We start from the raw sequence: 23,260 nt of genomic DNA, 5'->3' as shown, positions 1-23,260 counted from the left end.
CATTAAGGAGCTTGGTGACAGGCATGAGTCTGAGCGTATTCAGCAACCATCCCTCCCTCTGTAAATATTACTTTGCCAAGAAGAAATCTCTCCTGATGCTGAAGAAAGTCAGCACTTTCATGTGGTTGCAAGCAGGGGGTGATGGAGAGAGGGATCTGTGTGAGAACACATTATTGTCGATAGAGCTTGGAAGGGAAACAAGATTCCAAGCTGGCTGGCTGTATTATCAGCAATAATAACCTTCTTTGTATCATGATGTGTCTCTTCTATCAACCGATCTGTCTTCTAGATTTGCAAAGCATATTTGAAAGGATCTTGTCCGCAAAGATCAGAGTGTATTTCATAGATGGGGTGACTTTAGGAGGACTTTGCTGTGGTAATACAGTAGACTCACACCTTCTATTACTGTTTTCAGTTTTGTAAGCACGCAGTAAAAGGTGTCTGAGTGACAAGACAGAGGTGGGATTCCTCCCACCTCCTGCAAATTGGCATTTAGTTTCTGTTGTCAGTGGAGAGAGAAGGATGTGCTTCTGGAGGATGTCTTGGTATCTAATACACTGCCATTTCTAGGTAGATGTCTTCAGGCTTTTTTACCTTCAACCTCCTCTGACATTCAGACTCTGTTGAAATGGTAAAGAATGCCATGAGTCTTTTTTTACCAGCAGTCTTTCAAAAAATGGGATCTTAACCAGGCCTGAAGTGCAGCTGCTGGAGTAAATGCTGGAAAGATATTCCCAGCTAGAAAGAGCCTGTGGTAGCAATTGCATCTGCTGGGAGAGGCAGGAAAGGATGCCTGCACTGAAGAATCATGTGAGCATAAATAGGCTTTTCTGAAAGAATCACTCTATCAGAGAGAGTAAAAGAATAGTTATTTAATAAAAATCACTAAGTGTTAACAAGAGAAGCTCAAGATAGATGAAGTGCTTGTGGAGGCATGTAGACAGGGGAAGATAAATGTAATAATTATATTATTGTGTTTAGGAGAGGCTGGAGGTCCTAGGTTCAAACTCCATTGCAGGCCTGGAGGATGTAGTTTGCATTTCTATTGAGAGTTTATAGCAGTGGAGCAATCTCCTGGGTTTGTTATTGAAAATATGTGTGGAGGCCTGTGGCTCAGCTTTAATTTCTTCTTCTGTGGTCTGAGCCTTTGCAGTCAAGGGATGTGAGCCAGAGGCACTTGAGCTGGCAAAAATCCTTGAAGCACCAACCTTTTTTAAAGTAAATAAATAGGTTTGTCTATTACTGAGTCCCAAATGGTATCACATTTTTTGGCTGCCCTGCATCCCTTCTCCTCACTATGCCAAACTCCAAAGACAGAAAGGCACACAGCAGGAGAAAAACTACCTTTTAAGGAGAAGGTATCCTCTAAAGTAACACCTGCAGAGAGGTTATGCCTGTGTAATAGTGACTCCCTGCTGTCCGGTGTGTAGCCAGTACTCTGGGATAAGGGGAAATCAAATCCAGTAAAAACTGCTGCTGACATGTTCAAATCGGTGATAACACTTTGGGGGAGGTGCAGAAACACAGGGAGGCTCTGTTTTCTGCCTTGCCAGAGGGAAGGGTGTTCCCCTCTCTACAGCCTTTGTACTGTCCCTTCTGGCGACCAAGCTGTCTGCGTTTGATGGTAACGGTGGCATTGGCTTAGAGAAACAAGGCGACTTCTCTCTGTTGCTTATAGAAGAAAACAGGAGTTCAGCTGCCTTCAACTGCCCAGACTCAGTGGAAGATGAGTAGACATGAACATTCTCAAAAGCTGTTTTCTGCACATGTGAGATGTGTAGGTTTCCAGGAGGTCTCCTGCATGCAGCATTCTGCTGTTTTCAGATGGACTCAATCTAGGCGGTGGTGGGATGCACCTTTCTTACCACTGCTGCAGCAAAGTCCTGTTTGTCTTGGAGGCTCTGGGGGGAGATGGGAGGGAAGTGACCTAGTTTCAGCTGTCTCCATCTGCTACAATGAGCTGCATAGCTGCTTTTGAGAGTGAGCACGGAGGTATCTGTTGTTGGGGGAGTCCTTCCCACTTGTGTTTGGGACCATGGTTCTGCCAAAGCAGAAGGACGCAGTGTTTGTAAGGTGTGCTCCTCAGCTGGGGATGGAGTCAGCTTGCTCTGGGAAATTGCTGCCTCTCCCCTTAGGCCTGGCTAGGAGCCCACGTGCCCTCAGCTATACAGTACAATTTGATGGACTGGGTGAGGTGTTTGGTTTCGCTATGCAACAAAGAAAACACACTATCAGTTGCCACTTCTCAACTGAAGGACTGATCCGTCTTAGCCTCTTGTGATGGTGTGAGTGTCCCCAAAAACGTTGATAGGAGACCCACAGTCGTTTTCTCTGTGTATTTGGTGACGGGTGATGCTGAGGCTCTTCTGCCTTCTTCCAGTTGACAGATGCCTGTGGCAGCCCACAGGTGCAAATCCTTGGTCACTGGTTAGTCACTGGCTGTCAGGAGAGAATGATAGTTAATTAATTATAAGTGCAGTTTCTCAGAGAACCCATTGTGTGTTTCAGTTCCCATCTATGTGGTAACCAGGCAAAAGCTTTTGAATTATTACATGGCATTTCTCTCCACCTCACTCATTCTCTTCTGTCCTAACAGCATTTTGAATGTCTACCCAGTGAGTAATAGCTTCCACGCACGTTTCTCTGTGCTGTCAAGAACCTACATTTATCGGCTGTTGATGGGCTGCGCTCATCATTCCGAAGTACCCGTGTTCGAAAGGGATCTCTGCTGGGCTCCTGTGGGTGGGTAAGTGTGTTCCATTAAACACCCCCCCCCCCCCCCCGCCTTCCCAGCCTCGGGGAGCTACTGTGGAAAGGCTTGGCTTTTGGGGGGAGCAGGGAGGGGGCAGTTTCCACATGTGAGACCAGATTTCCCGTTCGTACTGACAAGATTTCCCTGTTGACATCAGTGCAACTGCACTGCGTTATGTTCATCGAGACCTGAGACTTACAGCTCTCTTTAATCATGCTGTCAGTTGTACCTGTGATAAACGTGCTTAGCGCTGCTGAAATACTCAGTGACTCCAGGGAGGGTCCTTCACCAACTCTGTGTGTCCCTCCCCATGGAAGTGAGGGGCATTTCCTCAGGTGACCTTGCCAATTCAGACAGCAAACCCCTTTGGACAGCTGGCTGAGGGAACAGTGCTCTGATATGATGCAGACAGACAGAAGTGCATTGCACAGCAGATCTCGGAGTTTTAGGTGTGACCATGCAGGCAAACAAGAATGAAGGCTGAGAATTCTTTTTTCATTTTTCCCCCTAGTCCTGTTTCTGATAGTGAGTGCATGTAAATCTGCGCTCTCATTCCCATTCTGAGTGCCTGTATGTTTGAATAGCGAGAGCCAATGACTCTGAGCAACCCTACAATAACAAACCAGTGTATCTAGCTCAGTATTCACTTGTGTTCTTGGAGTAGCTGCTGAGTCATAACAAATCAGTGCTTGTATATGGAAGGGAAGAAAAACAAATTCAGTGCCATTTGAATAAAAAACAAAAACTTAGGACATAATAAACAGTGGGTGAGGAAAAAACAAACAAAACCCAGAAGATAATTTGATATTGTCCTTTTAGTTTATATTATACTGAGATAAACATACATTCAAGAAAACTGGAGTTTTCCACAAGGTTATAGAAAAACAGATTTGTAGCCAGTTGTGGTAATTTCATCACCACTATTGGAATAACAATTGTGGGTAATGGAAAAAAATGTAATCTCAACTGTCCTAGCAGAGGAATAAAGATGACATTGTCCTGACATTAAATTGCCGACTTTCTTTTCTGTGGGCTGTGGAAGGGAAAATAAATATGAAATTGCAAAATTAGATGTTACGTGCGCAATGTGCCTTAATCTTGGGCTTTGTGAAATAGCATTTAATTTAGTCCAGACACTGTGGTTAATTTTCTCAAATGGCAATACCACATAAAGGATAGGGTGAGCATATTAGAAATTCGGAATGGGAGGTGTCTTACTAAAAGGTGGGATATTTGGACTGCCGGGAGTGGAGAAGCTCACAGTGGGTGCACTACTGAGCACATCTGGGGATAAAACACATAATACACATTAAACTTCTGTAGGTGTTTGAATTACCAACCAGGTGTCATCAGTGCTTCTCAGTGTGAGCAGGATTCTGTAAGTGCTAGTCGTTTTTCTTGAACACAGTGAAAAAATTCAGGGATTTTGGGAAACCTCATCTTGATTTTTCTTGTTTTCTTCAGAAACATTTTGACTTCTGTTAAGATCTGAAAAACTTAAGCCATAGATCACGCATACTTGCTCAGGCTTTTCTTGTGAGAAATTTACAAAAATAGAATAAAAACAAGCAGCTGTTCGGCAAATATATCAGTAAATCTCTCTAAATTCCTTTGACTGAGACTACTTTGAACAGACCCAGATACTTCAACTGAAGAAATCAGAATGACATTTGACATTCTGAGTTGTACCCTTGGCCCTTTCTTCTGTATCTCCACCTTGGGTTTACACTGGCTTCATCTCTGTCAGTTTGCTCACTCATTCCATTTCTGTTACTTCCTCATTTCATCTTCTGGCTGTTGCAAATCCGAGGTTTGGAAAATCATCATAGTGTTTGATATTTTCTTACCTGGCAACATCGTTCTCAGTTTATAAGATCCAGATACCGCAAAGGATTTTGGTTCTCTTGCCCTACGCTCTAGCCAGCAATTTGAATGGAGTTATTTGAATTGAACTGTTCTAAGAAGCACAGCAGGATAAAGGTTGTGTAAAAGCGTGTGCTTGCCAACCCCTCATCTAGCCTGGGATTTTGAATACCTTCAGACCTCGGGTCACTTGGCATCTTGGTTTGTGGTTTGGGCCATTACAAGACAAACTTCATCTTACAAAATGTGTTTCCACAATGCTGAAATGTTGAATCTGTGTGCCAGGTTTAAGCCTCTCATCAATTAATTGGACTTTGACCCACCTAACATACTTGGTCCCACCTGATGCTCTTTTCCTTTTGCTCTGCATGTTTAATTTCAGCCAGCTGAATGTGCCTGCCATGCGGGATGCAGCGCAGTTCCTGCTGGGAACCCACGACTTCAGCACCTTTCGCTCGCTTAGCTCCAAAACACCTTTGCAGTCTCCAGTCAGGACCATCTTCCAGGTGGACATCCAACCCTCTTCTGGTTTCCTGTTCCACCACTATGAACAGAGGTGAGTGCCCAGATACGTGGCTGAGGAGCTGCTCTGTGCTTGCTTTGTCTGAAAAGCTGCTTTCCAGCACTGCTTTGAGAGCTGACCTCCTGCTCGCTGTGCATCGCCTTTGCGGGCCTGTGATGGTGTCAGCAGGGTTCTGCCCAGTGACAGCTTAGAAAGGACATTTCTTTCCCTCTCCTCCCCAGTGTCCTCAGGGAGAAAGATGAGCAGCAATGAGGGCAGGGAAACTGGTCCAGTTGTTTGTACATTAAAAGGCAGGATGTTATAAACTGGTGTATGGAATCTGGCACAGAGCAATTCCTGTGAGGTGCTTCCAGCATTTACACTCATTTTGGTTGCTGAAGACCAGCTCTGCCAGGGGATGGGATTTTTTTTTTTTTCCCCCTCCTGCTGCTGTCCTAGCTTTGCCTAAAGGCTGCAACTAGAAGGAAAAAAAACCCACCCAACACTGAGGTCACTGCTGTAGCTATGCAGATCCACTCGGTTCACACCAGTAACTCCTACTGTGTTCCCAGGGGGTGTTGATGACAGAAAGTCCAGTATTCCTCAGTCATTACATAAACAAAAGATTGTTGAGTGTCAGGTTCTTTCGGGACCAGGTCTTGCAAGTATTGAAGTTAAGTGGCTGGATATCTTCTCCCTGTAGCAGAAACTGAAGCTTTTTCCCAGAAAGATCATGGGTATTTATCATCTGAACATGGCTTTTGGTTTCATGCTGGCTTCTTTCACAGATACGTGGCTGTTGTGTTTCAGCTTGAAAGCAAACCTTGCTGTTGTCTGTCTCCAAACCACATGTTCCTGCTTTCTGATTAGGAGAAAACCCTTTTTTGTAGTTTTCCCCAATGACCCTCCATCAGATTTGAATCCTTACCGAGCTGTCTGTAACAATAAGTGCCATGCTGTACACTTTGATGGAGCCTCACTGCAGTTTGCAAATAGCCCACTGTTTCTTCACCATGTTTTAGAACGGTGTGTTTTGCCAGCAGTAGTGTAAGATAAAAACTGAAAGGGAGCTGCAAAACCAGAGAGAGATCTGTATGCTCTTTTATCTGTATGCCCTGGTCTTTCAGTTCCTCCCATCTCTGATTCCTGCTGTTCCCGTTCAGCTTTGGTGCCTGTCAGCACACAAAGAGCCACCTGGTTGGGTATGGCACTTCCACTGCTTCTCTCTGCTGTCTAAGTGCAAGGGTGTGGGCAGTTAGTGCCAGATGTAAACACTTAACTTCCCACCTTCTTGCAGCTGAGAAACACCATCGCATGGGAAAAGGAAGGCTAGAGAGGAAGGTGGGTGCTGTCATGTGGTTGCATTCCTGCTCTTTATTACTGGGTGGTTGTTGCTGAATGGAGAGCGTGGCCTCCCTCCATCAAGCGTGCTTATGCTTGGGGACACAAGTGACAGTGAAATGCTTCAGCCACAAGATTATCTTGTCCTTTATGATTGGTAGCACTGTAAGTGGCAGAGTCCTGAGCTAACCTGAAAATAACTGCTGTCTTAGTGACATCACCTGTGAGTGCATGTGGACCAGGTTACCTTCCAAATCCAGACCTGTGACTGTCAGTTGACTGATCTCTGAGATTTAATACGGATCAGCTCTTTTATGTCTTCAATTTTAGTGTAAAAAAGGGGAATTGCCATTCTTTGCATAACTTGCTGCATAAACCCATCCCACATAAGGCCAAAAACAGCTCATGAGAGAGAGCAAACTTAAAAACTGGATCAAAAGCATCAAGCTAGTTGCTGATGGAATATTTTTGCTTTTGGTGACACATGTAGTCAAACTTGTGTTTTCTAGCGACTCATTTTTATAATTTGTCAATATTAATTGATTTAACAAATGTTTAGGCTGAAGGGGGTTGGCTTTGAGAAGCCTCGTTTCAATGCATTACAATGGTGTTTAACTCTCTTAGAATACTTTGTTAGTAATAACCACCACCATGAGTTTTCTGATCTAGAGAAAATAGTTGTGGGGTTTGGGTCTTTGTGACAGGCTTAGGTGTTGTTGGGGTTTTGGTGGTTCGTGTGGATTTTCTAATTACAGTGTCGTAGTTACTTCTAATCTGTAAAACTCTCTCAATGGGAGCAGTTGCAGTCATGGAGCTCGGTGGTTGGTTGCCCATTCTGCAAATAAAACAGCAAATAGGCCTGAAGTGCACCTGTATTTCTTCACTGCAGAGGCAGAATGAACTGTTTCTGCAATGAAAGGGCTGGGATAGAAGTAAAAGCTTATAAATAGATATTTTTCTTAATTTCTTTTTTTCTTTAGCCTAATCTAAGGACGCTTATTTTCTGTCTCAGAGGGAGGAATCCACAGAATGATAAACCATGCTCTCTTAGTCAAATAATGCAGCTTTTCTTTCTTGTTCTTTCCTTCCTTTCTGAACTTAAAGCAATTTTCTGAATTGACCACTTGTCTGTTTAAAAGGCTAACTGTTGAAGTGATTCCTCCCATCAAACTTAGTTGCTCAGCAACAGTGGCAGTGGAGTTGGTGTCCCATCCTGAATGCTAAGGATGTGTTCAGAGACTCAGCCCCATCACTTATTCCTAGGGCGTGATTGCTCTGTCGCCTGTTTTCAAGCAGAATATGTATTATTCATTGCAAGGTGCTGGCTTCTGCTGCTAAGTAGAAAAGGACAGCTGGATTTTTTTTTTGCTGGTAAGCAAAATTATCTGTGAGATTGACAAGAAGAACAACATTTCCCTTTTAAAGAAAAATATCTTGTTCTCTTTCAAAGTTTACAAGATATTTTTTCTAAGTAACCCATCTTTTGTAGCTTGATACATCTTGTCAAGACAACTGAGACAAGAGAATCCTGGCTAAAGAAGGTGCATTCAGTTTGATAAGTGGGGGATTTGTCCCTATTCAAAAAAAATTGTATCTTTTGTTTAGTTAAAGAGCTGAGTTGTGACCTTGATGCGGTGGGTAGCGACGCACATGTCTGCATGCCATGCACCTCGGGACGGGGGAGAGCAGGCTGTATGTAAGCGATAGAAACATTGTCATTTCCTGACACAGAGGAATCCGGGGGCAGGAGCTGCCTTTGCATATGTCAACATACACGATCAGGAGGGCTGAAAGCAGTAATTTCTCTGTAAATCCTGTGAGAAAACAACTTGTGGCTGCTCCCTGTGGTGACATTTTCTCTTCCTGCTGCCCCTGCCCCCATGCGGGCTGGTGAATTGTGTTCTCCCTGCTTCACCTTTCTTCTGTGGTTCCCAAGAGCTGTCCCCTCTCCCAGGGAACAGGCAGCCCCTTTCCTGGTGCTCAGGTGTTTCCAGCAAACCCAGCCTGCCCACGGGACCCCCCCAGACAGATCTGTTGCAGCTGTGCTCTTCTCACAGCTGATTCGAGTCTCCACAGCCCTTTGATACCCAGTTACTGGGCTCATTGCAAGGGAGGAGAGGAGAGGGTTTGCATGTAAAAACCTGCTTTTTCTGGATTATGCACGGTAAACTTTGTCTCTTTTTACTGTAGGAATGCTGTGGGATATAAGGAGCACTTATAATTAGTGAGTTTGTTTATTTTTTTTGTTATTCTATTGTTACTTCTATCATTGTGACTTCTAGGATTGCTTGGTAGCATGAAAGCTCAGGGATGTAGGTACCGAAGTGAAAACCTGCTCATTTCTGTGCTCTGTTGGCATATCTGATGTATGATACACGTGTGTGTGTATGTTTTTATATATATATCTAACATGCATATCAGACTTTTTATTTGTAGGAGGGAAATGTGCATATAGGTTCTTCCCTGCAGGACTGTTCCTGAGAACAGATTTGCATCGGGTTTTAGTGTTACAGCTGGTACTGGAACATCAGCAAAAACACAAAAAAATGTAGAAAGCAACTTGGAAAGATTTAGCAGAGGATGCAGGTGTCAGTGAAGTGTTGGAATAGTTAATCTCAGCTGAGTTCTTACAAAGATCATTGGTTACTACCATAAAGCTTTCTGGAAAATGGTATCTGTGTGAACAGACAGATTTGGCAAGGGGAAAGGATGTCTTTTTGCCAAGTAGCATCCATCCATCCATCCCCAAATACTCACCTGCTGTTTCCTGCTCTGCTCACTCTAAGCCTCGAGTGCTTCCTTGCCTGCCACCGCTGTGTTCTGGTGCTGCAGCTGGATTCCTCAGGCGTGGCCGTGTCCTGACTTGCTTGTCCTGGCCTTTCCAGTAGCATGTGGGTGTCGCAGTAGGCATTGCTGAGTGTTGAAATTCATTCTGCAAAGCCTCTAAGGACCACGTGGCGCTCTCAAGCCAGCTCCAAATGAAATGGTAGAGTTGCTTTGCTATGGTTGGATGTTTCTTCCTTTCTCCAGGAGGCATCAGACTGTGTTCCTCAAATCAGTAGTTCCTTAGCAGACTGCTAAGCTGCACCTTGGTTTATGTTGCCCTTTCCCTTTTATTTTAATGGTGTAAGGCAGCCGGAAGATCAAGCCCCATAAAACTAGGTACATACAAAACAGGCAGGAATTGTTTCACCCCAGAAAATCTCTGCATCTGCGTAGCAAATGAGCAGTCTGGTGTTCAAAAGCTCATGAGGTTTCAGGTTGATTGGAGGCTCTGCAGCTTCTTGTTCATTCTACTCATGTTCACCTGTGATCTATATTTGTGGGTAGAAGAGCCATTTGAAATGTGATTTTTAAAGGCTTTTTTTTGTTCCTTTCTCTAGGGGACTGGAGTTTTGGGAGTTGAAGTTCAGGAGCAGATCATTTCTTTACCGACAGGTACTGTTTGGTGCTGCGTTCAGCACATACTTTGCCTCCAAGAACCGGTATCGCTATAACTATTGACCAGTTTAGCAGCGTTGCATCCCTGTGTAGTGCCATCTCTGTGGCAGAGCTGGTGTTACAGCTGCGTGACACACAGGGACCCAGCGTCAGATAGGTGAGGTTCTGTATTCTGTTTGATCCGGTAGAACCAGAATTTCTCAACTTTGTGCCTAAAATGAATGGCCAAAGTCACAGAATTGTGTGGGAGGATGGAAAGTTTTGTTTTCCACAATCTTTGTCTTTGCAGTCTGAGTGGTAAAAACCAACAGACATATGTTCTTGCTCTGCTGAATGGCACTGGGCCCAGCAAAGACTGCCTGGAATTTTACTTTCTGGCTTTGGAGCATGAAGTAATTCTCAGTGTTGCACAAAGGAGAGATGGGAAGACCTGATTCAGCTATGCAGGCATGACTGCAGGATTTTTCCCTCTGCCATGCTGTCTAGTCTCCACTGGGTTTTCTTTGAAATAACTCCAGTGGGGTTTTTGCTGCTATCCTCAGGGGAGACAGCTCTCTCCACAGCTTAATGGATCACCTCATTAGGAAAGAGTTGGCTGTTCTCATTCTGCCTATCCTGGCCATGGTCACACTCTGGAGACAGAGAATAGGCAAGAGAGGGCTTGTTTTTTGGAGGAGAGAGGGGGTGTTTTGTGGGAACAGCAAGCAGCTATTTTTTATTCTGTTTTGACAAACCGAATTTGGTTTTATCCTGTGCCAAGTAATGCTCTGTAAGCTCTCTGACAGTGGGTGTCTGGATATGAGCAAGGGAAGAACAACAACATGCTTGAGAAGGGCTTGATATACAGCAGGGGTTTGCTTCATCAGATGCTCTTGTGACACGGAGAAAATGCTGGTGACCCATTTAGTGCATTGGAACGGAAATGCTACTTGGTGATGCTGTGCAGAGAAAAGATTTACCCATAATATTCGGCCCGATGCCCTCTCTGCCCTGCAGTGAGCAAGCAGGCTGTGGTGGAGCAGGAACAGGCTGTACACGCTGAACTTGCGCTCCTCTACCTGAGCATCTGCTTCTGCCTTCTATTGTAAAGAGGAGACTAGGCCAGCTGCCCCTCATATCTCACCTCGTATCGCTCTGTGATAGGTATTGACAGTTTTTATGAGAGAAAAGGGTTAAACAGCCCCAGAAACTGTATGTAATATATTTTTGCTGAAGAGCATGCGGAAGCAGGCAGATGCCAAGCACACGTCTCTCTTTCAGATGCGCACCATTAGTCCACATTTACACTAGCTAACTCCCAGCGTGGAGACATCAAAGCTAAAGTCACAGCATACAATGACCTCTAGTGAGGGATGGATAAAATAACATATGTCAGGGATCTGTGCTGCTTCTCTGTGCAGCTGCTCAAAGGCAGGCTCTTGGCACTCGGCGGGGCAGTTTAAGATCAGAGCGCAGAGGCAGTGCTTGCCCTTGGATAACTATATCTTGCCTTGTTGGACCTGTCTTGTTAATGGTGATAAACATGATTAGGTTGCTTAGTAGACTTCGGTTTAGTCTTTTGTAAATGTTAATGGATCAGAAGATTAGACCGATGCTTCCTTACAGCACAACATTTATGTTTTTGGAGAGCTTGATGTGCTCTGAAAGGTCATTAATAGGATGAATGTTTATTTAGGCCAAATGACTGATCATGCCTGCACAAGTGGGAATGTGTTCTGGCAGCAGCCTGAGAAGGTGAATCAGGACAGTGTCTGCTTGACCAGTTTCCCTCACGTGGGCTAGTGCTGCTGTTGCCTGTAAAATCTGAGACTGGAGGACAGCTCTTCCAGTGTGGGCAGAGAGAGGCAACTGGGATTTGGTGGCAGTGGGGGGCTTGCCATCAGCCGGTGGCAAGGGTTGAGTTTCAGTGTGGCTCCTCAGTCAGATAAGACTCACATTCCCTGAGGCAGTGTGAGCTCTCCTGTGAAAATGAGCACAGGCAAGCCCAAGCAAAGTGCTGGCAGGTTCTGGGAGGGGGCTCAGCTCTCGCCTGGCTGGACACCACCGGGCTGACTGAGTTCATTGTGATGTGCTGTTTCTTTTCCCCTCAGAGAGGCATTTCTCATGATGGGACTGCTCATACAGCCTCTTCACTCCAGTGGCACTGGGACAGGGCCTGGCTTTCTTTGAGCTTTATTTCTTGTTGAACAAAAGGCGTGAAAAGGACTGCCCTTCTCTGTCTTCATCCTTTGTTTCCCTGAACCATCTCCAGATATTTCTTGCACAAGCTTTTTTGACGCCCATGGGAAGCAGGTAACCACCTGTATGCTAGTCTCTGGATAAAAGCTTCTCTAGGAGAACCTTGCTGGGAGCACTTCTGGCACAAGCTGAGGGGCTCTTACTGACCAGTTCTTCCTCGACAGCAGCTTCGTGAGGCTGCCTTGACATAAGAAATCCCGGGAAGATTAGTGGTCAGTACTCTGCCTTCAGAAGGATGCGTTCAGCTCAGGAAAGGGGGTGGAGAGAACTGTAGCCACCATGCAGGGGTGTAGTAGCTAGCTAGTCATAGGGAGCTGGCATTTGGTGTGCAGGTGGCATTGGCAGATACAAGTCTTGGCCCTCCTGGAACAGCATGTCTTCAGGGGGTATAGAAGGGTGTTTTTTCACCAAGAGGATGCTGTGGTGTGAGGGGTGTTTACACAGGAGGTGAGCACTGTGGTGTGAAATTTGTGCTAACCCACTAGACCTGGAATTGCTGCGTGGGGAGGGAGGGAAGGGAAGTTGTGACATGCAGAGGTGTTTGAAATACCAGTTTGCTGCACTGGGGGAATGCTGTCTGGTCTGGGGGCCTGTCCTACTTGGGTTTTTTTTCCTCTTTTTTGGCTTTGAGAGAAGCAAGCCCCTACATCACCCCCCACCTGCAAACAGTATTGCTTATGTACTAAGAACCTGTGAGCTCAGCTCTCCCAGCAAGCGTGTGAGCTTCCTGCCGCAGACGGATGTGTGGGTGCTGCTGTTGTTTCTGAAACCATCCCCTGCTCAGCTTTCTTCCCACATGTGATGAGAACAAGCCTTGCTCCAAGGCAGTGCTGTGTACCTGGAGATCACTGTTACAGGTCCTCTTCTCATACTTATAAATCTCTTTAGTTGTAGAGAGGGAAGACTTTTTGCTAGTTCTTTCCCCTTCCCTACCACCAGCCTTGGTAGCTAGAAGATGCTGTGCCTCTGCAGGGTGCAGACAGGCTTAGCTGCTGCGTGTTGTCATGTCACCCCAGTCCGTGCAGAACCTGGGCAGGCCATGCAGTCCCTGCTGCGAGGGGAAGGAACACCGCTCCTCCACAGACTGGGGGGTGACTGTGACTGCTGGGGCATGCTCAGGGACTAAGGGAGTGCGATCTTTCTGAAGAAATAAAGCGAGCACTGGAAATGCTCCTGGAGGTGTGTGGTGCCAAAGGCATACGAGGGGCAGCCAGGACTGGGCCGTGACTTGGGAAACTTCAGTGGCACCTAAAACATTCTTTCTTTGGGGAAGTGCTTGTTTCTTTCTTAACACCCGGCTGGACTAGGAGCAAAGTGCATGGGAACAACTGATAGTACTAGGAACAGTAGAGGAACACCAGAAATCAGGCTTCTGAGAACTGACTTTAATAATAATGATGTACCCATATGCAGGAGCAGGCTCACATTAAGAAATCATGGTTATATCATTCCTTCCTGAGTGACAGGCACTGAACTCTCTGATCAGGTTTCTAGCTTGACTTGCCATCAGTAGTAACGGTGGGCTGTTAAACAGCACAGTACTGCTGATAGCACGAGTGCATGACTCTGGACAGAACTCCCTAATCTCTTTAAATTTTACAAGGGCAGCTCCTAAGCTGTGTTCTCTTTTTCCAGGTCCGAAGAATGGTTGGGGCTCTAGTTGCAGTTGGCCAGGGAAAGTTAACACCTCATCATATAAAGGAGTTACTGGAGAGGAAAGATTCACGGGCTTTACCACCATATGCCATGGCTCCGCCATCTGGACTCTTTCTAAAATCAGTGGAATATAATGAAGCAGGTAGGTGAACTCATTCTTTTTGTAGGAGGCAGATCTATTACTTATTACTGAAGGGAGCAGCAATGCCCACGGTCTTCCTTTATGTGCTGTCTGACCTATGGCTCACAGCTTCAACACCCACATCATAGTGAATGCCCCGGACTGTAGAGGTGTTTACAGCTGTTGCTGTGGAAAAAATGTAATAGGAGGAAACCTACTAAGAAAAAAAAAAAAACCACTTTTTTTTTCTAGTAGGTTTCCTTCTCTTACTTGCAGGGTAGTAAAAGAGAAATTGTGTTGACAGTGACTTTGAGATTTCACGTGAATGATACATTAAATTCTCATAAACTCTTGTTCTGTCCCTGACCATGTATAAAGACCAAATATTCTGTGGTATCTAGGTGCCACAGATCCATTTCTGCTCACTCCTTTCTCCTTTGGTATTTGAGAGGACTGTACAGACCGGAGGACAGAGACCAGATCATCCTTTTGCTTATGTGGTGGCTCTCTTCATTTACCAGCATCTGATCTAAACTATTTAAATTTTTTAGCTTGGAAAAAAAAAAAAAAAGGCAGGGGAGGCAAATTTGCAGAAGATAGCAAATGGGTGTTGTGGAGGTTTGACATCCCTGTGAGCGATAGCAGGTATTTCAAACTGCAAGGATTGATCTGTCTCTGATTAATCCAGTGCCCATGGAATGTGGGTGCACAGGACTTTCCACCTCGCTGCAGACCTCCTCCAGGCTGCCTGGTCCCAGCCAGCCCACAGACCTCCTTGCAGGTGGGCTCAGCGCACGCTCTCCCCTGCCACCGCGCCCACGGGGGCTTAAAGATGGCTGAAGGGGAGCACAAAGAGCCCGGCGAGGAGCCTGACTGTGCTTCTGAGCACTTGGCCTGGCCCTGGAAAGGCACCTGCTGCTCCCTGGTTGTGGCCCTTGCCAGTGGCGGAGCCACCAGTGCCAGGGGGGAGGGAGCCCAGGCGGGAAATGAAGACACAGATTTTAAGTGCTTTCAGGTGGTTTCAGTGCCATCTTTTTTCCCTAAACAATATTTTCTTTTTTTTTTTTCCCCCTCTCAGATTTGGCCACTACAGTTGCCCCAGGAGAATAGCAGCTCTGTGAGATACAGCCATGTTGTTGTGGATATGTGATGGAGGTTTGCCAAGCGCTCTACACACAGTACACGGTCTTGTCTCAATAAAAATCATTGACTGGGACTGTAGGCATCTTCCTATCATTTGTTCTTGGCCTCTGAGACTGCCAAGGAGAAAGGAAGAACAACTCCATGCTGCTTTCAGATAACTGCTTTTTTTTTTTTTTTTTTCTGAAACTCTGGTGCCTGCGTCTCAAACAGGAGGAAGGAAGGAGCGGGGCTTGGGTTTTTTGGGTTGTTTGGGGTTTTTTTTCTTCGTTCTGTGGTGTGTGTGGGAGGGATACAGGCTTAGAACAGAGGAGAATGTAGCATTTCCTCTCTGCCCCTCTCCCCTTTAACCGTGCCTTTGTGTGGTGGTGCAAGGGACAACTGTTCCTGCTTGATGCAGTGACTTAAAACAGCCCTTGAAAGTCCTCGCTGTTCCCTCTCCTCATCAGCAGTCACTCCCTGGCTGAACTGCAGTGGCCTGTACCCTCTCCTGTTCCCTGGTACAAAGTCAGGGCTGGTGCTGGGCTCCAATCTGCTTGTTGCCACCTTCTGTTCTCCCACAGTTGTTGGTGCAGCAGTGCCACAGAGCACGGTGCAGCCTGGCAGCGATCTGAGGCCATGGGAATCATGGTGCAGAGCAGGGAGCAGAGATCATGCTTTTTATTTTCTTTTTTTTTAAAAATCACTCTAATCTCAGGTTTCACGTGCTTGCCCAAGCAACAAAATACACATTGGGTAACTTGTGGGTGTTTTTTCTTATGAATGACACCAGAATGTCTGTCTGTTTTGGTTATAAAATGACTGTTAGAGTGCCAGGTTACAGGAAAGAGGATGAAAACTTTGACTTCTGAAGTTCACAAAAGAAACAACACCTGGTTTAAACACTGCTGCAGTGGAAGCAGTGTGCAGCTGAGATGCCTGGTACCACCATAATTAATCTCCCCTTTATCCGTGAGAGGAAGTGCAGAATTCGAGACAGCCAGTTTGCCAGAGCAGACAGCCCACTTCATCTGGTAAGAGGATGTTCTTTGTTATGTGGCAATTCATAGTGATACAGACTATCGCATTCAGATAAATAAAGGAAGAATCTTAATAACCTTGAGAGACTGGAGTTTCCAGTCTCTGTTTGCATGGTGGAGAGCCACAAGGTAGAGAGGGGGAGACAGCAATTCCTTTTGCCCTCTCTCGGGACCACCCTTGCCTTTGGCAGTGGGGGTCGAGTTAGTGATACGGAACACGAGGACGGCCTGTTTCCAGGCGTCCCCTCACAAGCAGTGACCCACCTCTTCCCCGCTCTGCTCCGGGTAGCAGTTTTGCCAGAGATCTACTTTAGAGAGCAGGGGAAGGAAAGGCTGAGATACTTCTGGTTGCTCCTCCCTTCCCTGGAGCACACTGACTGCTACCTGCTTTATTCCGCAGGGACTGATACCCAAAGACGACGACAGAACTTTGGAGCAGTCCTGGGTCTCTGCCGTGGAAAAGGAGAGTTGTGGCTGCTGTGGTGCCTGTTTGTGCTTTCCTGGCCCAGCCCTGATGGACGAGTACCCAGAGGTAGGGATGCTGTAATGTGCTGCCCTGAGTCCTCAACCCACATGGTGGGGTTTGTCCGTCTGTGTGCCAAACCTTAACATGCCCAGATGTTTTCAGACAGTGGTTTTCCTGGATGGGAATGGCAGCGAAGCGTTGCTCTTCCTCACTTTGCAGGGAAGTGAGAGCGCAGCTGCAGGCCCGTTTCACAGTGTCCCAGACTGAAGCTCTGGCACTGGGTTCCAGAGAGGCTGGTTTTGCTGGGCCTGGAGGGGCCGCAGGGTGGCTTTGAGCGGCAGGATCGTGCCTCCCTCGTGCAGGGGACACACAGAGAGAACTAAAGCTTGCCTGAGTGCTGGCTGCTTGCTGTGCCCTCTCCCCAGTTCGTGGGGGGGACACTTCAGTGGGGCACGAGCTCTGTCTCGATCTGGGCGACAGCTTTTCATCTTGGCTTCCTGTGGTTTTTCTCTGTAGAGCACTGTGGGAGCGCTCCGCAGTGTCTTGCAGGGCAGTTTGCTCTGGTGTCAAAACCCTACGCAGAGGAGCTCAGCACTGACCTCGCAGCTGGGAGGGCTCTTTGGAGAGGCTGCAGCTCTCATCTGCACCTTCTGATGACCTGAGCTCTGGTAAGTTTTGCTAACTCAATTTATTGTGAGTCTTTCCAGGGCAGAAAACTGAACCAAATACTAATGCTGTTTGGGTGTTAATCAGGCTAACTGCTACTGCAGGCTCGGGTATCCCTGCTCTTTGTTTTTTTTAAATAGTCACAGTGCAAAAATACCTGCTGTTGATGTTTCTGCAGATATTTCCTAACTTCTGGTTACAATAAAAACTCTTTGTGCTTATGGGCTTGTTACCAAATCCAGTAACCCAGGTTCAGTTATCCAACCCATAATCTCGAGGCAGCCTAACTGGCTAACCCTGCACTTACCACCAAGAACTGCTGTGGGGTTTTGCTTTGTTAAATCCCAGAGCAACTGTTAACAAGACATTTAATTAAAGAACATGCTCTTAGCATCATAAAATGCACCATCAGTAGAGAACTTCTGTACAAACTCCTAGTCTGAATCATTTTTTTGATGTCCATCATTAATACTTGTTACTTATTACCAAGTGGTACTTAGCATTCTTTTCCTTTTTATATTAGGTTGCATTACTAATTCTTCTCAGTTGATCCAATTTGGACAGCCAATCTATGGGGAGATCTGTCTTTCTGCTTGTTTGACAGCGATGCTTTAAAACTAAAACCAGAAGAACCTCACACCTGACCAGAGTTCAAAGGCTCAAGCCTGGTTTTATATGAACGCATTTCTAATAATTTAATGAACTCAAAATCCAGTGGAAACTTTGTTGTATGCTTTTTGTGGTTTTGTAAATCAAATAACTCTGTAGAGAAACAGAGCCCCCCTGCCCCAAACCAAAAAAAAAAAACCCAAACCAAAAACACAAAACAACAACCCAAACACAAAAAACCCCAACAACCAGCGAAGCAAAGCCGAATTTGGAATTTGATCAGACTCCGTACTTTTAAAATGGTAGACAAGTAAATGGTACATTATTATAAGAAATGAAAGTGGCTACATACTTGGAAAATATGTGTTTAGTTGTAGACTGTCAGTTCTGTTACTCTCACAGGAAATGGAAATGTTTTCAGACAGGTTGAGGTAGACGGTGGGGTCCTGCAGTGTGGATGTAACTGTTTGGGACTGGCTCAAAGACTGACTTGTAAAAGACTTGTAAAATACTCCATGTCAGTGATTTATTATTCACCGTGCCCCTTCTGCTGCTCCTTATTTCAGGTGTAGTTTAGTTAAATGGGTGTTTGCTACTTGCTGGGCTACGCCTGGGGGTGGGAGCACCAGTGGGCACATGCAGCTCTGCCCAGTATCACCGGTCACCTCCCAGCACTCGAGGGACCGGTGTTGTCACTGTCCCCTCCAAGGACGGGAGACAGAGTGTGGGATCCTGGGGGATTCAGTGAGGCTTCAGGCGCTGAAAGGAAACGGTGTTAGTGCAGTACCGTGGTGCAAGCAGCTTCTGTGCCCTCGTAAGGCCTTGTAACCGTACTGCCGGGATGCGGGTGGAGCGGGTTTTAGGCAGCCCTTTGGCATAAGAGACAGAAACTCGTGTCTGGCTTCTGCAGCCTTGGGACAAGGTAGGTGCTGGTTGGAAAAATTCCTGTTGTTTGGTTTTGGAGCTGTTACCTGATGGTGCCTGTGGACGCACTCGCTGCGCTCGTCTGGGGAGCAGCAGTAGCTGGGCAGTCTCTGCCTGCCCGGCCCCAGTTACAACGCTGTACTTTGAACCTAGGAAAGACAGACGTTCGGTGGCTCTCACTCCAGCAAAACGCTGGGGTAAAGGTTGTTTCAAGTCCTGTGCTGCTTCAAGTTGTGGCTTAGCCAGGCCGGGTTTTGTATTCATTTTCCTGTGTGCGTACAAAGCCATTGCTGTTAGGTGAAGGGCCCGGGTGAGCAGGTATGTGTGCTTGCCTACTTAAAGTGAAACCATATTTTTTTCTGATCTTCCAGTTATCGAGTGCTTTTGACTTAATAAGATAAACAACTATTGGGAGGAAGTGTGATTTCAGAGTTTCCTTTGGAAAGTACCCAACAACCTGTGTATTTTTGTGCTTTCAATGGCCCAACTTAAGGTACCTTGTGCATATTGCAGCTGGGTTTAATTCTCCACTGCCTTTAAAGGCTTCTGTTTAGGTGTCTGGGTTAGTTATTCAGATTTCTTTTATAATTGATGGAGAGAAAATGCACTGCTGGAAAGCAGTTTATTGCCTACATGATGAGTGACCTAAATGAGAGGAGTCCTACTTGCGCAGAGCCTCTTTCCCGTATTTCAAACACAGAATCGAGTCCTTTAGGCTCCCTTTGTAACCAAGTGGTGCTTTCCCTCTGCAGTGTGCCTGCAGAGTAGATTTAGGGCACTGTAAATTCACCCAGGAGCTTACACCGAGCCTGGATCAGTGTCTGCTGAGGTATGAAAGCGGGTGGAAGGATGGAAAAGCCTCTGCGATGGTCTGTGTCAAATGACTGTTCCAAGACCTGGCACATCACATCTGAGGTGCTGAACCTTCTGTTTACTGTTGTTACATCTGTATTGTATGTACTACAGCACGTACCTACTACATCGTGTAACATACTGCTGACGATCCACCCTAAATGGAGGGGGTGGTGCTGCTGCTCTATGATTTGATGAACAGCTTGGTACAGATGCCAACTACCTCTTTCAGTTCTGTGCTTCAAATACCATTTCTGAACTTTAACAGGAAGGTTCTTAACTTTAACCTGCAGCAGCAAGGTTAAAAGGGTTCAGTCACACAGCACTGGCTTATCTGTCACGCTGGAGTCACTGAAAAAGTGCTCCTGCTTGTGCTTTTGCCACTACTGCTTTTCTTGTTCCTGGGAAGCCTGCGCAGGCCCTCGCTGCAGCGCTTTTAACGACAGAGTAACATCATACGTGTCTCAGCAATGACACAGGAGTTTTGTCAGGGCTTAGGAATGGGAAATGAGTTACAGGCCCTCCAGAGGTGTGTCCCTGCTCCAGTTCTGTACTGCTCCCACTGCTGGCCCAGCCTTAGCCAAAGCTAGAGCCCTTCTCTGGGGCTTTTTATTTGGGGGGAGTGAGGGGAATTGTGCTGCTATTTCAGTATTGTCACCTTGTGATGATTTTAATGCCAGTAAATACTGTCTGCCATGTAAACTCCAAATGCTTGTGGTCTAAGTGATTTATTCTCCCTTACAGCAACACCACTTTCCATCTGACTGTACCAAGCACAGACCCCCGAACCACAGACGTCACCAGACCTGACATCAGCTTTAGCGCTGACCCCCGTGAGATGAAATAAACCTCCCGAGCTAAGGGATGGCTTAAGACTTCTATCCTGTGTTGGATATCCCTGCGCTCCAGCAGAAATCATGGCAGGTAGCTCCTGGGCTGAAGGAGTCTCCAATGAGACAGTTGCCAATGGCAGCTCAGAGCTTGGCCTGGAAGCAGACTTCCAGTATTCCTTGTTCCCGGTCATCTACAGCATCGTCTTCGTGCTGGGGCTGGTGGAGAACCTCGTAGCTCTGTACCTGCTCTCCTGCAGAGTCAAGCACGTGTCTCATTCCTACGTGTACATGATTAACCTGGCTCTGGCAGACATCCTGTTTGTTTGCGTGTTGCCGTTTAAAATTCATTACCACCTGAACCAGAACAACTGGCTCTTTGGCGACATGGCCTGTAGGGTAACCGGGACTCTCTACTACATCAACATCTGCCTCAGCATTGCCTTTTTCACCTGCATTTGCGTCGACCGCTACATCGCGGTGCTGCACCCCTTCACCTACATCCAGATCAAAGTCGGCCATTACGTGGGGGTGGTCACAGTCCTGTGGGTGGTCGCTCTAAGCGTGATGCTTCCGCTTATCCTCGGAGGTCCCCTCCACAACAGCGGTGTGAGGAACACAGTAGCGTGTTTTGAGAACTTTACTACGATGAGCTGGACTTCCCGCATGGCACCTTATAACATCCTGGCCTTAGTTTTTGGGTTTGTGATCCCATTTTCCATCATTCTGATCAGCTACCCTCTCATCGCCAGGAGGATTTCCCGGATCAAACGCAGCGTTCGCAAGAGGAAGGCTCTGAGCACCATCTACCTCATCCTGGTCATCTGCACTTTGTGCTTTCTCCCCTATCATCTCACTCACTTACTCTACTTTTTAATGAGAATCCAGGTCATCCAGAACGAGTCCTTCACCAACTTGATCTACAAACTGCGCAGGGTCACCTTGGCCCTCGTGAGCTTCAACTGTTGCCTTAACCCTCTCCTGTACTACTTCACCTCTTCCGACAAGCAGTGGCACTTCAACTTCAGGCTCAGATTCAGGTCTAAAACGGTGTTCACCATCTCTGACCAGAAATTTGGGGAGTCCTCCTATGTGTATAAACTACACCAGCAACACAGAAATAAAAATCCTAGAGATGGAATCAACAGATCTACTCAAAGTAAGTACAGTATTCATCTTTCCAACTGTTTCTTTGAAAACAAACCTGCGAAACCTACTATTTTTTCATACAGTGGCTTTACATCAAGGCTGGAGGGAAACACCTAACAGGTACTTACTATTATTCTCATCTAGGACAGTCTCCCAGAGCTCCTGGTGGCACACGTCGTGTTCGTGTACCTGATGTCTTGGGCTCTTTTTGTTTCACCCTGGGCTGGGTAGGAGCACACAGGGCTCTCTGGAGCGCAGTACAGCCCAGGGAAGAGTTACTGGAAAGAAACCAGCCTCCTAATTGTCCACCGAGGCTGAAAGCGGAGCGGCTCAGCGCAGTCCTGCTTGGCTTTTCCCTATTTTGGCAGGATTTTGTGTGTTCTCCCTGGGGGGGCCACACTGGAGCCAGCTGGGGTCACAAACTGCTTTCTGCCTCCATTCCACGGCCAAATAAGGGCTTCTCAGCCCCTGGGGAGCTGCTGCCCAGCTTCCTGAGGAGTTTTCAGTACAGGGTTTCCAGCACTGCGTGCCTGTGGACTGGGGCTGGACATTAGTGCAAGCTCAGAGAACAGACTCAAGGATTTATCCAAAATTAACCCTGTGCCGGAGCAGCAGAGACAAAGCTCCTCCTACCAGGCAGCCAGGGAAGGTGCTGCTGCTGCCGGCGCAACCCCTTACGCTCTGCAGTGCTGTTCCAGTGTCAGAGCTCTCCTGCCAGTCACGTTTTGTGATAGAAACACAATATCTGACCCATTTCACCCTTTTTCTTGTATTAACAGAGCCACACCGCTTCCGAAAACTGCCGAGTTCTCCACCCTGTGGAATGTGAGACTTTGGGGAGAATTTATCATCTGTGGGTTATCAGAGTCACCAGAAAACCACCGGCCTGGCTGACAACCCTGCTCTGCTTTAATTAAGAGGATGTGATTTTTGGTAGCGCATACACAGACTCACTGTTCAGCTCCTCCCCACGCCACCCCCAGACTTTATAAAGTGTAGATATGGTACTGGCCTGCAGGCACACAAGGCTGGGGGCTTGTTTAACAGAGAGGAGGTATCCCCAGGGCAGCAATGTGCTGCAGCAGGGGTTGGGTTCCCAGCTTATGCTGTGACTGGACTTGGACTAAGAACTACCCTGGGCCTTAAAGGAGGGAGGGAGGAGGATTATTGTGGCGGAATGGTGTGGGGAGAGAAATGATTGTGTCTCCAATGTTCCAGCTTCTGCTTGTATTCAGCCAATTTTCTGACAGTTTTCTGAAGGCAGCTGATGCTACAGGCTGCTCCTGCAGGTGAGAGGATTGGAAAAGCAGCAGCGTAGGTGTAGGGGTACGTTGGGGTCTTGGTTTGTGGATTACAGTGGCAAACAGGTCCCATCCAAACACCACTTCAGCACTCTGAGCTGTGCACAGCAAGCACAGAGCTGAGAGGAGGGGGACAGAGCTGAAGCTCTGTAAGAGACTCGTTAGGAGGGGCCTGACTTGCATCAGTTACTGCTACAGGCAGTTTGAGTCACGCCCCTGACCCCTCCCTTGCTGTACTTTGCTTTTAGCTTGGAGGAATTTTTAAGTGTTAGATAACCTGCACAAAACTTTTCTAAAATATTGAAAAGGATGATAATTCCTGTGTTCCTCTGCTTGACTGAGCTTGGTAAGCCAAGTGCAAATCCTTGCAGTTGTAAAATGGAGATGAGG

The 23,260-nt window shown here is 46.7% G+C and overlaps 2 protein-coding genes across 7 annotated transcripts in view; both read left to right on the top strand.

Moving 5' to 3' along the window:
* The window catches only part of PUSL1 (pseudouridine synthase like 1), a 28,054-nt gene extending 12,924 nt beyond the window's left edge, over nt 1–15,130 (top strand). For all 5 annotated transcript variants that reach the window (XM_074892854.1, XM_074892853.1, XM_074892856.1 and 2 more), the window contains 5 exons: nt 2,597–2,746; nt 4,998–5,171; nt 9,842–9,896; nt 13,773–13,935; nt 14,993–15,130. In XM_074892854.1, the coding sequence (XP_074748955.1) occupies nt 2,597–2,746; nt 4,998–5,171; nt 9,842–9,896; nt 13,773–13,935; nt 14,993–15,024 (574 nt within the window). In that variant the 3' untranslated portion in view covers nt 15,025–15,130. The remainder of the gene's footprint in view (nt 1–2,596; nt 2,747–4,997; nt 5,172–9,841; nt 9,897–13,772; nt 13,936–14,992) is intronic.
* A 141-nt stretch (nt 15,131–15,271) lies between these two features.
* Nucleotides 15,272–22,863, top strand: LOC141953910 (lysophosphatidic acid receptor 6-like). Of its 2 annotated transcripts, XM_074892851.1 has the most exons (6): nt 15,272–16,067; nt 16,474–16,605; nt 17,056–17,207; nt 19,110–19,231; nt 20,335–21,579; nt 22,349–22,863. In XM_074892851.1, the coding sequence occupies exons 5-6, from the start codon at nt 20,508–20,510 to the stop codon at nt 22,396–22,398; spliced, it is 1,122 nt and encodes a 373-aa protein (XP_074748952.1). In that variant the 5' UTR covers nt 15,272–16,067; nt 16,474–16,605; nt 17,056–17,207; nt 19,110–19,231; nt 20,335–20,507; the 3' UTR covers nt 22,399–22,863. The 2 variants fall into 2 exon arrangements, with proteins under 2 accessions (XP_074748952.1, XP_074748951.1); XM_074892850.1 differs by lacking the exon at nt 19,110–19,231.
* The last annotated feature ends 397 nt before the right edge of the window (nt 22,864–23,260 follow it).

The sequence above is a fragment of the Strix uralensis genome, chromosome 23 (assembly GCF_047716275.1).
Source record: "Strix uralensis isolate ZFMK-TIS-50842 chromosome 23, bStrUra1, whole genome shotgun sequence".
Lineage (NCBI taxonomy): Eukaryota > Metazoa > Chordata > Aves > Strigiformes > Strigidae > Strix > Strix uralensis.
This window is presented reverse-complemented; position numbering and strand designations above follow the sequence as displayed.